This window comes from Paroedura picta, chromosome 6 (assembly GCF_049243985.1).
Source record: "Paroedura picta isolate Pp20150507F chromosome 6, Ppicta_v3.0, whole genome shotgun sequence".
Taxonomy (NCBI): domain Eukaryota; kingdom Metazoa; phylum Chordata; class Lepidosauria; order Squamata; family Gekkonidae; genus Paroedura; species Paroedura picta.
This window is the reverse complement of record NC_135374.1, coordinates 23,083,018-23,097,614: the sequence shown is the minus strand read 5'-3', so window position 1 is coordinate 23,097,614 and position 14,597 is coordinate 23,083,018. Positions and strand designations below refer to the sequence as shown.

Here is a 14,597-nt window from a genome sequence, read left to right as displayed (position 1 = left end):
GCAAAATTGCTAAACTCCCTTCCTGTCCATATCGCAATTCTGATTTCCATTTGCTTTGTTTCTGGTTCCTATCTGGTCTCTGTGAAAGCAGTTCTGGGGAGCTCTACTCGGGAGTAAGTTTCACATTCAGTGGGGTTCAATCCCAAGAAAGTGCCTTTAGATTTGCAGATTTTGTCATAACTTTTTAAAAGAACAAGCTTAAGCCATCTTTTCTCATAAGAATCATTCTTTTTTTTTTTTTTGATGGATCAAGGTTTTTACACAAGGATGAGCTCTTCTTCAACCCCTGTAGTTGAAAGTCTTACATGGTTGGCAATGTTACCCTTTCCCTCCTCCTATATTTGATTACTAGGGGTGGGGAAGGTACAGTCTACCCTGTAGATCACCACTAGTGTACTTCCCCACTCTGTATATTCCAGTGTGCTGATACCATGTCTGTCTAGGGTGGCACTCATCTGTTTGTTGTTTATCATAGGCTTGTTAGTGCTGTTTGGCAAACATGAGAGCTATAGAGATGGACAGTCTCCATGCTCCAGTTTTCTGGCAGGCTTAGTCTATATGAGACAGTCATAGAGCCCTCCCATTGTCAAGGGTGTCATTCAATGTGTGGCCAATGAAGCCTTCAGCACAGAGTTAGGTGGCTGAATCCAGTGAAGAAAAGACATGTGTGTGTGGCTGGTACATTGTGCTCTGTATTGGACTGAAAATCCGGAGGCTGGGTGCATAAATTTCACGTTGAAGCAATATGAAATTGATTCTGGTCAAAGTTGATAAATGTGCCAGTGTTTGCAGGGAGTAATAAAAGCCTACATTAATCCTTGTTGGTATTACAAGTATTATACCGCATACTATTATTTCCAAAATAGTTTTCATTGATTTTTCTGAGAATATTCTAGAAGAAGCTTGTGTAGCACAGCCAACCAGGGGTAGTTCATAAAGGTTAAAGATTACTCATTACTGTTTATAGCACCAACCATAATGAGGGAATGGGTTAGTATGAAGCAGAAGTGCAGTCTCAAAGCGGTTTACAGTTGCCTTCCCTTTCCTCTCCGCATAACAGACACCCTGTGAGGTGGGTGAGGCTGAGAGAGCCCTGATATCACTGCTCGGTCAGAACAGTTTTATTAGTGAGCTTGGTGAGCCCAAGGTCACCCAGCTGGCTGCATGTGGGGGAGTGCAGAATCGAACCCAGCATGCCAGATTAGAAGTCCGCACTCCTAACCACTACACCAAACTGACTCTGGTTTGTCAAAATGAATGTCATACAGACATTGGCAAGAATTGATTTGCTGGGCTTAGGATTCATTTGATGGTCTTTATACTACCATGCAACTACCAAGCTGACTTCCAGCCTAAGAAGCCTTCTGGAAGGATCCCTTCAGTTGGAAGAAGGCTGCTTAAGATGGAAGAATTTCCTCTAACCTAAGGTAGGCTATCACCAGTGTGCTGCAACCAGAAAGCTGTGATTAACAGGTAAACAACTACTAGCATAATTCTGCAAAAGCATGTTTAAGAATTCATGCAGAACCATAAGAGGTTGGTTCTCTTGCTGTCCTGCTTCTGCTTGTGGGGACCTTTATGCAAGGAAAACACATTTTTAATTGAGATTCACGATCTCTGCTTATTTAAAAACCCTTTCTCCTTTAGAAAAGGGCCCAAGGAAGATTACAATAAAAGACACTCGAAACAGACAGAACGTTTGATGTACTGGAACATGTCAACTAGTCACAGCCGAGTATGGTAACCTGGTAGGATTTTCAAGACAAGAGATGCTCAGTGGTGGTTTGATATTGTCTGCCTTTGCGTAAACACTTTGGGTTTCCTTGGTGGTTTTCTAACCAGATACTCACCAGGGCCAACACTAATTAGCTTCCATGATCTGATGAGATCGGACTAACCTGGCCAGGTAAGGGCATAATAGTATAATAAGGTACATTAAAAATTTCATATGGCGCATCTCAGGTTATAGTCCTTTCCCCAAGGCACAAGTCCTTGGAGGATTTCATGCACAGAGGCCAAGCAGCTGGTCTCTGCTGTTGATGGGACTTGTCCTCTGGCTGTTTCCGCCATGTCCTAACACAGTGAATGGAAGAGATCTTCTGCATGCAGAGGATGGTTATGCCAAACTTCAGATTCAGATATACAAAGTGTGGTGTAATGCTTAGGAATGTGGGAGACGTATCTGGGAAACTAGGTTCAAATCCCTCCTTGTGCCCTGGAAGCTGGTTTGGACCAGTCACATCCTCTCACCTAACTTACCTCACAGGGTTGTCAATCAACTGTTCATTGTAGTCACAATTGAAAACCGTGGTTGATTGATTCTACTTCTCTTTGTGGGCACACACAGAATCCCTGTGCATACAGGATTTTCTTATATTTCCCTTCCAGTACTGCAGTCACAGGGTTGTTGTGAGGGTAAAATGGAGGAAAGGAAATTAATGTGAGCTGCTTTGGATCCACATATGAAATAGTTATAAGGTTGCACTGATTTCCACCTGTTCTTCCTCAGGACTTGAGAGGGTCCTTCCAAAAGGTGCTGGTACTTCATGAGTACTGTCACAAAAAAGACCAGCCCAGTTCATTTTTGAGTGCTGAAAAATGTCTCCCATTTCTGGCATTTTTTTTAAAAAACATCACTTGCATTCCTATTTTTGACATTTCAAAGCACTTTGGCAACCTTTTATTGCTTCTTCTCAGAACCTTTTGTGTTATTCTTTGCCCTCACTGGCATTTATTCTGACTGTCACAACCCAACCCATGTGATTTTGCTGATGATGTCACAGCTGTAGATCTGATCTAGTATTGTGGGGAACAGTAGACAGAATCTATTGGATCAGTGGGAAGCAATGGAAAGGCGGGCAAAGCATGCCAAGGACATTGAGGGCACAGGTGGCAGAAGAGGACATGGAGAAGAAGAAGCAGCCAGCAGAGCCAAAAGCAAACATCACAACAGCGCAAATATTTGGTAGGGAAAGTCTTGTTGTTTAATGTTTGTCTGCACCAAGTCTAATATTTTCAGAGCAAATTTTCATCCAAATGATCATTTGCCTGCTTAGATAATGTATACCACACCTTTTTCTTTTTCAATAAAAGAATCCAGGACACCTTAAAAGTCTTTAAATAGTACATGCAAGATAAACCATCAACATAGAGGGTTTTATTTAAAAACACAAAAAAGAACACCAAGTACAAACAACGGGATTGGAGGCTCCAATCATGATCTATTTTGTTTTAATTTTAGTATTTTATAGTATTGTTATCTATATAATATAGATAGTATTTTATAGTATTGTTATCTATATAATATTGCATCTATGTCTTTGCTGTTAAATTGTATGGTGCCACAAACCAGCCTTGGCTGAACTGGCCCTCACCATGTATTCTTACTGTATCTAATATGGTGCATTTGTATTGTGAATGCCGTACACTGAATTCTCTCCCATAACTTGGAGGAATATGCCTGCTGTGAAGTGACACAATTAGGTGAATTTGCTGAACTCCCTTTTGCCATGATGTCATTTCTTAGGGTGATGAATCCTACATAGCATTGGGCACAATAATTTGATTGAATTATGCTGTTTTCCAAATGCCGCTGAGGACTTTAAGAAGCACTTTTGCGGGGAGAGAGCTGTCCGTGGTACTGAATGTGTCTTCTAAATTTACTGTACATTGTCATGGTTGTGTTGGACAAGCAACAAATAATGGCTTATTAGTTGCAATGACTGGGACACCAGGCATTAAGGTTAACACCACCTGGTGTTATCACCTGGAGTAACGATGTCTGAGAGCAGCAGAGCCGATAGTCTGCAGCGGAGTTAGGCTTTTGACTGTGCCACTATCTACTGTATTGGAAGTTTTTATATGGTTTTATATCTTGTGAAAACCGCCACAAGCTGGGGCAGCCTTCATCTTCCTCCTGGCACGCTCGGACCAACTGTCCAATGGCTGAAAGCGAGCTCTCTGACAAGAGCAGGCCGTTCTCTGGATCCTGCCTCCCAAGACTGATAGAAGCAAAAACCGCGTCTTCGGGGATGAAACGGGGAACTTTATGCCTCTTTGCGCTGAAAACATGGGAAAACTCTGAGTGGCGGTCTATAAATCTAGTTAATAAATAAATCTAATTCATAAAGGTGTCTTGTACAGTTTGTAACGAGAGAGGGAGAATTATACTGTTTATTTTCTAGGGCAAAAATATACAATCCACCCTCAGTTCTGAGATAATTTTTCCTCAGAATAATTTGGATCCACCTGGGATAATGTTATAGCTGTTTACATGGTCTGTATGGTATCACAGTCAGGGGTTTTATGCTGGTGGCAGTGATGAAGCTTCCTGCAGTGATTGGCTGAGCAGCCTGCCTGTAATTGATGGGCAGGGCAGTTTGAAGGATTATGGACTGCCATTGGCTGAGCTGCTTGTGTCTTTAAAAAGGGGGGGGGGAGAAGAACCCTCTTACACTAAAGGCTCTCTGCTTGTCACTGTGAACAGCAAGGACCATTTCTGGCTAATGACTGAGCTGTTCTCATCCCACCTGTCATAGGCTGAAAGGACTGGGGTAGGTAGGGTGGGCCTAGTGAAGGAGCGATAGATCAGTCAGAAGCCACGAGGGTCACTAGTGGAGCATCAGATTTCCCTTAAAAAAAAAAAAGGATCCAATAGCAAGGGATGTAGAAACCTCTGCCCAAGAACTTGGAAGCTGCTGCCGGTCAGAATAGACAGTAATGAACTTGCAAGGTGGATGGCTTCACTCAGTATAAGGGAGCTTTATGTGAACCTTATTTGGATCATAAGAATTTCACAGGCTAATGGAAGTAGGGTAGGGAGTGGAGGGACCAATTAAAGGAACAGATGTGGAAGCGTTAGAGGGAGAGGAGAGCATTGTGGCTGAAGCTAGCTATGTGCCAACTGCTTGTAAGGAGTTCTTGCCAAACAAAACAAACAAAACAAAAGCTGACCATCACTGATTCAACAAAGGTTCTGTACTGCATGTTGACATTTCCCCAGCTGACTCTTACCTGAAGTTTTAAAATGTAAGATTGTAATTTAGAATAAGTCTTTAAATGATTGTGTGTTGTTTTCATTCTAGGTTATAGTGTAGTCCAAAGCCAGATTATACCCTTCTAAGCACATTGAGTTAAATGGACTGAGAACGGTGTAACTCTCTTAGAATTCCCCAGTTATGCCTTATGAGCCTTTGGAACTATGTGTATCACAAATAAATTAGATATTTAATGAAAAGTCGGCTTGCACTGCAGAGCTAAAGGTGACCAGCTGATCTTGAACTGCAGGCCACTCGCTTGATTTAATACTAAACAACTTGCTCGACTTCTCCTTTTGTTGACCTTTAACTAAGTCTTCTTTTTTTGTTGTTGTTTCTGAAAATCTACAGCACAGCCAAGTACAGTGTGGTGACATTTCTACCTCGATTCTTGTATGAGCAGATCAGAAAGGCTGCTAACGCTTTCTTCCTTTTCATTGCCTTATTGCAGGTATGCCTCTGTCACTTAAGTGACAGATTGAACTAAAATGACTATATTTGTTTTGCCTCCCTTTAAACAATTGCAATTGTGAATAGGTTGGAATATTGCCATTCTTTCATGCTGGCTTTAGCCTTGCTGGCACCAGTGGGGCTTAAAGGCATACAGAACAGTTGTGTTCCGCTCCCTTCTCTAGGTTGGTGCATGGGAGTACATGTGTATGCACTTGTGTTGACATAAGGGGGTATTGCATTCATAGGTGTCCAGTGCTGAGGCCACCCTGAAAACCTGGAGCAAGCCTTGAGTGTGGGCCTCATCTAAGACCCAAAGAGGCATTAATGAACTAGGTTTAAGATATGGGGTGTGAATGCCCCAGGGGTCTCTGTATCTGCAGCATTTCTTGGTCAGGATTGTTTGTCACCAGGAAAGCAAACAAATATAATCTGAGCATGGTTGTTACAGAAGGCTTCAACATGGTTGTTATAGAGACCACAATTTACAATTTAAAGGTCATTTCTTGGGAAAAAGAAGACCTGGGAAGAAAGTTTCTAGGCTTGAAAATCCCTTGCTGTTTTATTTTCAATTTAGAAATAGTTATTGTACCACGTGTTTTACTAACGTCAACAGAAGAGAAGAGCAGATACTGAATTTGAGAAAATGGTACTTGTCCCTGATCTGCCAGAGAAAGGTATTATTTCAAAACTGTAGCCTATGTTAATCAAAACCACTGCTAAGAATATAAATCTAGGGGAAAGAGACCTTTGGGTTTCCTTAACTGATAATGACTGTCATGAGGCCTGGACGTCATATGCATTTAACCCCAGAGGCACTAAATATTCAACATTTATCTTTCCAATTTGTATCATTTTGGTGGAAAGATTCCAAATGTAGGCGGGATCTTTCTGACATTATTGGTGGCAATGCCCAACCCTTCAAGGGTTCTGGAACAAAATACTTACCATAGTTCATAATATCTGTAATGTAAAGTTAGAGCTGGATCCCAAATGGCTATTATTGGATTTTCCTTCTTGTAAGGATATTGATACACTGAAGTTTAAGCTTATTTCAGCTTTATTGGTGATGGCACGTTTGTATATTGCAACCAACTGGAAGAAGAATACACCTCCCTTTTTTACAGTGTAGAAGGTTAAGACCTTACGGTTACGGAGGAATTTTCCTTAATGGTTAGCCCGACAGATTCAGGTGGATGCCTATTATTTCTTATTTGGAGGAATGATATAGCATAAAGGTGGGGAAATCTACTCCAAATAGAGTAGATATTTTTTTACATGATTGTTCAGTCTATATTTCCTGAAACATGGAGCTTAACATAATGCCCATAGGTTTTGCTCTGTTGTATTCTATTTGATTTTATTTATGTTGAAATTTGTTTTGTTGCTAAGATGTTCAATTTTTTTAAAAAAACAGTATGGGGTATAACAGCCAGGCAGTGAATAGCAGGGACAGTCTTACAGATTCTGAAGCTTGGGAAAAGGTCCAGGATGGGACGACAGAATCACTGCCTCCCTCTTGCTGCCCAAGCCTCAGAACGGGCCTGTGTGCATGGTGGCTGCTTATGCAGAGCCAGCTACCCAAGAGCCAGAAGAGGTGAATGTGAGAGGTGGCAGGATTCTGCCTGCTCTTCCTCTTCATTTCTCTTCCATCAGGGGAATCTCCCCCACAGCTCAAGGAAGTTGCCCCGATGCCTTCTGGCTGATCACCCCTGATCAGAAGTTCTGCTCTGAGCTTGTTCTTAGAGTCAGGCTGGCATGCATCAGGTACTGCTGTGCTCTGAAAGCAAAGACACCAAGCTTTCATACTTATACCGGGCCTGGCCAATCAAGACGGATTCTGGCCGCCAGTCACAAGAGTCAGTGTCCTTTGTCCCTCTTCTTTTCTACATATAAAGGTGGTCTCTGTAGCTCCCTAGATTTGATTAATGGCACATTTAACACAAATATATATATCACAGAGGTTTTTGGAGAAGATGATGCAGCTTTTAAAATAGAGACGTAGTGTGCACGTAGGAGGGATGCTTGACTCTTTTACCACCTGCTGCTTCTTGGCTCCAGATTACTCCACCAAGGCGGATTTCCATCATGCTCAGAGCCCCATTGAAGAACAGCAGTGGGGGGAATAATTTGGAACAAAGAAGAAGCAGGGAATGGGCAGTTTAAATACTCTCCCAGTTCTAAATTCCCCTCCTTCTGAAGCTAGCTTTCTTTCTTTCTTTCTTTCTTTCTTTCTTTCTTTCTTTCTTTCTTTCTTTCTTTCTTTCTTTCTTTCTTTCTTTCTTTCTTTCTTTCTTTCTTTCTTTCTTTCTTCCTTCCTTCCTTCCTTCCTTCCTTCCTTCCTTCCTTCCTTCCTTCCTTCCTTCCTTCCTTCCTTCCTTCCTTCCTTCCTTCCTTCCTTCCTTTCTTTCTTTCTTTCTTTCTTTCTTTCTGCCTCTTCCTGTCTCTCCCTGTCTCTGTATCTTTCTGTTGTTTTTAAAATGTTTATTTAGTATGTGCACTAACTTGTCAATGCATTCTCAGTATAAATACTATTCTGGCATAACCCTGCTGCGCTGTAACCTTTATTTTTAACTTCTTCTTTTTGTTCCTTTTCAGCAAATTCCAGATGTCTCTCCAACTGGAAGATATACCACCTTGGTGCCATTGCTATTTATTCTAACCGTTGCTGGCATCAAAGAGATTATAGAAGACTATGTGAGTCTCTCTAAGGCATTTGAGGGAAATAGGCCACCATTCTCTCCCAGGTCCTCTGAAGCTCAGCTCAGATTAGCTCTGCTGTGCAATGCAAGAAGTTGGGGGCAGGGAGTGAGGTGGGGCAGAGGTAACACCAGGAGAGATCCCTTGCATGATATGCAAAGGATAGAATCATAGAATAATAGAGTTGGAAGGAGCCATACAGGCCATCTAGTCCAACCCCCTGCTCAACGCAGGATCAGCCCTAAGCATCCTAAAGCAATAGGATGGTTGATAGGATCCATGTATGAGACATCTATATATCTGGAAAGTATTAAAATATATTTATTTCTATGATTTTTCATACCTCGTGCTTCCCTCCAAAGGGCAACTGCTTATGTGCCGGGGGTTGGACTAGACGACCCAGGAGGTCCCTTCCAACTCTATGATTCTGGAATGGAAATGCAAATTCCTCCTTGCCTCGCTCCACTGTTGCCTACTTCATTTGCTGTATGAATCCATTGGTGCCTCCCATTTTTCTTTCCAACTATAACTATATTGTATTAAAAACCACTCCTACAGATCCCAGGAGTTTACGAAAGGGCAGATAAAGTTTCTTTGCATAGGGAAACCTGTCAGAAACTTGTGGCCAAAAGCTCTCCACAGGCCTCTTTGGATCCCGTCCTAATTCACCTGATATCTGTTTGGAAATAGAACCTCCCATCTTTGCCTTTAAAGTCTGATCTTTATTGAACATTAGTCAGGTGACATCACTAAAAGAATTTGTCCTCTGGGATATTTCTGCAAAGGGCTCCGCCGTGTCTGCACAGCCTGGAGTTACCGGCACCATCTAGTGTTTTTGTTTTTTGTCTCTGAGATGCATTGGGAACGTGATACAGAGTATGTTAAATATGGCTCAAAGCTCCTGCCTCAATTCTGCGGCTTGAAGAGCTAAACTGGGAAATGTTTTGCATGCTAAGCAGAGAGCCAGAAACGATCGGCAGTACTCCCATGGGTTCTCTGTTGGATTTTGGACCTGGGAGATGATGTTCAGATCAGCGCTCATCAGAGATGTCTTAGAGTGAAATGACAAGGGATACCAGTGACATTACAAAGGATACCAGTGGCCAGATTTCCAAGTGCCTTATTGCAGGGGTAGTCAACCTGTGGTCCTCCAGATGTTCATGAACTACAATTCCTATGAGCCCCTGCCAGCATTTGCTGGCAGGGGCTCATGGGAATTGTAGTTCACGAACATCTGGAGGACCACAGGTTGACTACCCCTGCCTTATTGTATATAGAATCATAGAATAATAGAGTTGGAAGGGATCTCGTGGGTCATCTAGTCTAACCCCCTGCACTATGCAAGACAATATGAACAATAGGAGGATGGCTGCAGTGCTTCACTTTTAGGTACCAGTCACCTTTCCCCCTGCTGTGACTGGATGGGGAGAGGCAGTTTTGGGGAGTGGATGGTAAAGGATGAAACTTGTGGTTTGGCACCACATGCCTGATCTAGATTACAACTCTCCCTGTGTTTATCATGAAAGCAAACATCGGGAGATGGAATCAAGGATCGCCTCTCTGATGTGAAGTTTGACTCCCAGTTCCCTTCTGTAAAGTAGCAACATGAATGACGTATCTCATAGGGATGCTGTGTGGATAATATAAAACAAGGGTTGGAGGAACACACTGTGCCTGTTAAGAGGGACGGTGAACACCTGGCCCATGTAGGTGGCTAGGCTGAAAGCTGATTCTTTCTTTGCTTTCGACATTCGCTTATAGTCATCCAAGTGGCGATGATGCAAGCCTCTCATAAATAGTCCAAGGCATGTTTGTGAAATACCTGGAAGAAGAGGCCTTGCCCCAGTAACTGACACCAAAAATTACCATCATTTTCTCATTCCTGGTGGATAATTTGGCAATGATAATGCCTTGCAGGATTGTAAAGATTATGAAAACAATATGAAGTTTTTTGAGTGCTTACCAGACTCACTATCTCCTGGCAAAAATTCATTGTGTGTGATGTGAGAGAAGTGGAGGGGAGATGGCTCATCCTCTGGGTGGCCAGAGCTGGAGGGGCATCAACCAGAACAACCACTTGCTGCCTGGCCTCCCTCTTGAGGAGGTTTACCTTAGGAGTTGTTGTAGACCCCATTGGGCAGCCATTGGGCAGCCTTCTTCCTCTTTCCTTTGTTCTATTGGATGTGCTCCGTCTGCCGCCTGGACCAACCCTGTCCCTCCTTCCTTTGGCCACATTTTGCCTTGCTTGACAATGATGGGAGAATCAGGAGATAGGCAGCTGCTTCCTACCAGCCTGTATCGTATGGGCCAAGGAGGATGGCTACTTTGGGCTGGACTTGGTTAGTTAACCAAGTTACGGTTAGTTAACCTTGTTACAATTGCCAATTTTCTGCCTATTATATACACAAGAAAAATGGCATTCCATACAACGAGATATTTGTATCTGTCTTGTCTTTGAGTCCTCCTGCTTTGTGCTAACCTTTTGGCACAGCAGTCACTTTGAATCTAAAAAAACATTCTTCTGTTGCCTTCTAGAAAAGACACAAGGCTGACAGTACAGTGAACAAAAAGAAAACAGTCGGTAAGGTCATATTTTAAATTCTTTAAAAGCAAAAAAAACCCAAAACTCCACCATGCTTATCTAACTGGAAAGAAAAGACCAACCCAGGATAATCACTTTATTCTTCATTTGGGTGCTCAAAATTAGTATAGTATGAACAAATTCCAAGAATGTGCTTTTTAAAAGACTTTGGTTGACATCTGCTAACTTCAACGAAGTATAAATGATAAAGGTCATAAACTGATAGTAAACAACTGTGATGTGTATCCCAATGAAATACACTGCCATTTGAGTGTCTTTCAATGCAATATGGGAGTGATCAGTCATGACTGGAGATGTATCCTTTGCGTAGAAGAGCCAGGTATTGAAGTAGCGTACCACCCACTGAAATGGGTTGTGGGATTATTAATATTATAGAAGCTCACCCAAGGCTACATGTTCCATTGGCAAAAGGAACGTTCTGCAGATGGAACAGCCTGTTATGCCTCTTATGCCAGTGGAACACATCCAAAAACAGTGATGTGTATCCTGAGCCAATGAAATACACTGCCATCTGAGTGTCATGGTAGATACAATCCAGGATCCCATTATACATTCTCTTACCGCTGCTATGTAATCATCTGGTTTTGCTCTGTATTTCTTGCTCCTTTTTATTTGCTGTCTTGGGTGATGCCGGACTCGATTGTGAATAAGTGCAACGAGAAGTGATTGCTACTGGCAGTAGATTTGCAACTTTACACAACTAAGTCATACAACTACAAGCAGGCATTAGTTATGTCAGACAATCAAAAAACACTGGAGGGAGGGCAATGCTTGACTGCAATACCCAGCATTTTTAATTATATAGAATAATTTACATTAGACATACATTGGAAATGAGCTATATCAGTACCTGGGGTTCAGTTCCCTTAAATGATTTTAAGCAAAGGCAGTCAATATATGAGCTAATAATTACATTGACGTATACAGTTACTGTAAACTTTCATTTTTATGCACTCTTGAATTCACCGCTGGTTGGGTTGCATAAGAAGAGGTGATTTGTCCTGATACGTCTCTGAAGACAACACTCAGCTCAAGTTTCACTATTTTTGGTAGACATCAATCTGATATCTGGATAAGGGTACATGGTCACTCCTTCAAATGAGTAGAATAATGTAGGATGAAATCAACAGCAGTTGTGTGGATAAGTCTGCCCTACCCCCACCCACCAAGGCACCCAAGGGAAGAAGAAAGCTATTGACGGCAGCAGAGCTGCTGATTAAACACTGTGGAGAGAGACAGGCTGCCCTTTGCTTGTCCACCCACACTCCCTCTCCTCCTCAGTGGGTCCTTCGGCAAAAACAGGCACCAGTCAGTAACGTGGGAAGGGACGCATTCATTTATTTGATCATCCTTTCTGGAAAAGTTAAACAAGATCTGTTTTTTTTTCCTCCCCCAGTTTTAAGAAATGGCATGTGGCAAAACATTATGTGGAAAGAGGTAAGAACCATTTTAACACACGTTATAGGAATTAATTACCTTTTGAGAGGGGAACAGAATGGATGCTGAACGTTCTCTGTTGCCACATCTTATAAGATCATTCAAGTGCATTCCTCATGTCCTAATGATTATCTTCATGATCTTATTGCAGAGTGACAACTCCTAAAGCATGTAAAGGGTTTGTTAACTGCCGCTCTCAGCCTAGTCTGGCTCTCAGCGGTTTGCAGACAATAAAACCATAAAACACAATAAAATCTATCCATTAAATTACAAAGAACGTGGCAGAAATATGCAAACTGTATATACAGGGGTGTATCTACACTAGGGCCTATTATGCATGGCCGCCGAAATGGCGATTTCAGGTCACATGGAAAACGCAGAGGGGAAGACACGAAGCAAACTGCTTACGCACAGGACGGGACGCAATGACTGCAAAACCCAGAGTAACCGATTATGCACGTGGCGACCCCGGTGCCACTTCTGGTTGCGCCCCGGTCGCCCGGAAGCTCCGCTTTCTTCCGCGTTTCGCTAACGCGGCTTTTTCGGCGGCATGCACCGAATCTGCGCCCGGTTGCTGCTGGCGCCATACATTATCGGTGCTTTTAGGCGACGCCATTCCACCCCGAATGCGGGCCTTCCCCTCTGGGCATAATGGGCCTAGATTGTGCCTTCCTCATGGTCCTTTACGTGCTTTAGGAGTTGTCACTTTCCAATAAGACCATGATGATAATCATTAGGACATGAATGGTTTCTGGAGGCCACTAGGCACCTGTGCAGTAAAAGGTTTTCGGTTGGGGTCCATTGAGGAAGCAGTCAATCAGATTTACTGGTTCCTTGTTTGGATTTGGAATTCCCAGTGGCATTCCTACAGTTACACAACATTTTTGTAGAATTGCCATGATATGTTTATGCTTTTAAGCATTGGATAAACTTCTTCTACATTATGTAAATTTGGATTTAGTTGTATTGTCATCACACAGGGGTTTTTCTTCTTTGGTTCATCTGTAGTATGCTCTGTACCCCTTTTTGTAGTTTTGGTCCTTATCACCTGGAGACATGCAACCCTAAAGAGGATCCAACATGCCTCACAAACTGCATCTGCCAAAAGAAGGCACAGGCGAAAACCATTAAAAACCAACACATTAAAATGTCAGAGACAACAGCATAACCCACGATTACCAGGAAGCCCCAATATGGTTTCTGTAGATGCCATAGCACCTGTCAAGCCAGTTTGGTGTACTGGTTAGGAGCGCGGACTTCTAATCTGGCAAGCCGGGTTTGATTCCCCGCTCCCCCACATGCAGCCAGCTGGGTGACCTTCGGCTGACAACAGCACTGATAAAGCTGTTCTGACCGAGCAGGAATATCAGGGCTCTCTCAGCCTCACCTCCCTCACAGGGTGCCTGTTGTGGGGAGAGGAAAAGGAAGGCGACTGTAAGCTGCTTTGAGACTCCTTCGGGGAGAGAAAAGCGGCATATAAGAACCAACTCTTCTTTCTCTTCCTCTTCCTCCTCCCCCTCCTTTTCCTTCTTCAGAAAACTAATCATGAGGCAATACAGATTAGCTTCCTGAACTGCACTGTTTCCCAAAGTTTCCAATAGCTTGTCTTCTTCGGAAGGCTGTTCTAAGGAAAAGGTGGTTGTTAGAAATGCCTGCTTGGGATGCAGGCAAATGTTATAGAATGGGGGACAGAGGAGTGGACAGGAAGAGTTCGATGAATAGATGTGTAGCAGGAGAGCCTGTCTTTGGCTACAGAAGCAGAGAGAGCAGTGGCCACATAGACTTCTGCATCGATTCAAGCAAACTCAGAGTAGCTGTAAATTCTTTTCTAGCAAGCAATTAGTAACACATTTCCTTAAACCTTTTTGCCGAGGAGGGTCACCAAACCATGGCATGAATCTAATTATATAAAGTGCCATTTATCCAACAGCAATGAAGTCATAAAAATCCTGCACGCTGGGAGAGGTGATACCATGGCTACCGTTCACCTCTGAGCTCATGCTGATGCCTCTTGTTTTATTTTGCAGGGAAGATGGGTAGACATGCACAGAATAGACCCATTTCATTTAGCTTCATGTTGAATGGGCGTCGCAGCCTGTACAGCATGGCTTGGCTGCCTGTTTCACAGTACGCAAATTGGTAAAATTCCAGAGGAGATTTTGCAAATGAATGTGTTGCTTAAAAAAAACGGATGAAAAAAGAAGGCTCGGAATGTCTTGGCCAGAGAGAACTTTATTTGCCTTTTGGAGAACAAAACACGGTTCAAAATCTCAAAGCAAACCGATTTTACAAGCGCTAAGTGCTTCTGTGGTAGCTTTGTCAGTCGATGGGCCATTAAATTATAAAAAAGGTTTGTCCAGCCAAGTGGAATA

General features: G+C 42.8%; 1 protein-coding gene across 8 annotated transcripts in view; it reads left to right on the top strand.

The window, feature by feature from the left end:
- The window catches only part of ATP8A2 (ATPase phospholipid transporting 8A2), a 369,499-nt gene that overhangs the window by 65,964 nt on the left and 288,938 nt on the right, over positions 1-14,597 (top strand). For 7 of the 8 annotated variants that reach the window (XM_077341745.1, XM_077341743.1, XM_077341744.1 and 4 more), the window contains 4 exons: positions 5,388-5,487; positions 8,085-8,183; positions 10,722-10,767; positions 12,185-12,225. In XM_077341745.1, the coding sequence (XP_077197860.1) occupies positions 5,388-5,487; positions 8,085-8,183; positions 10,722-10,767; positions 12,185-12,225 (286 nt within the window). Of the gene's footprint in view, positions 1-5,387; positions 5,488-8,084; positions 8,184-10,721; positions 10,768-12,184; positions 12,226-14,597 lie in introns of those variants that run through there. The other variant, XM_077341751.1, reaches the window with a different exon arrangement.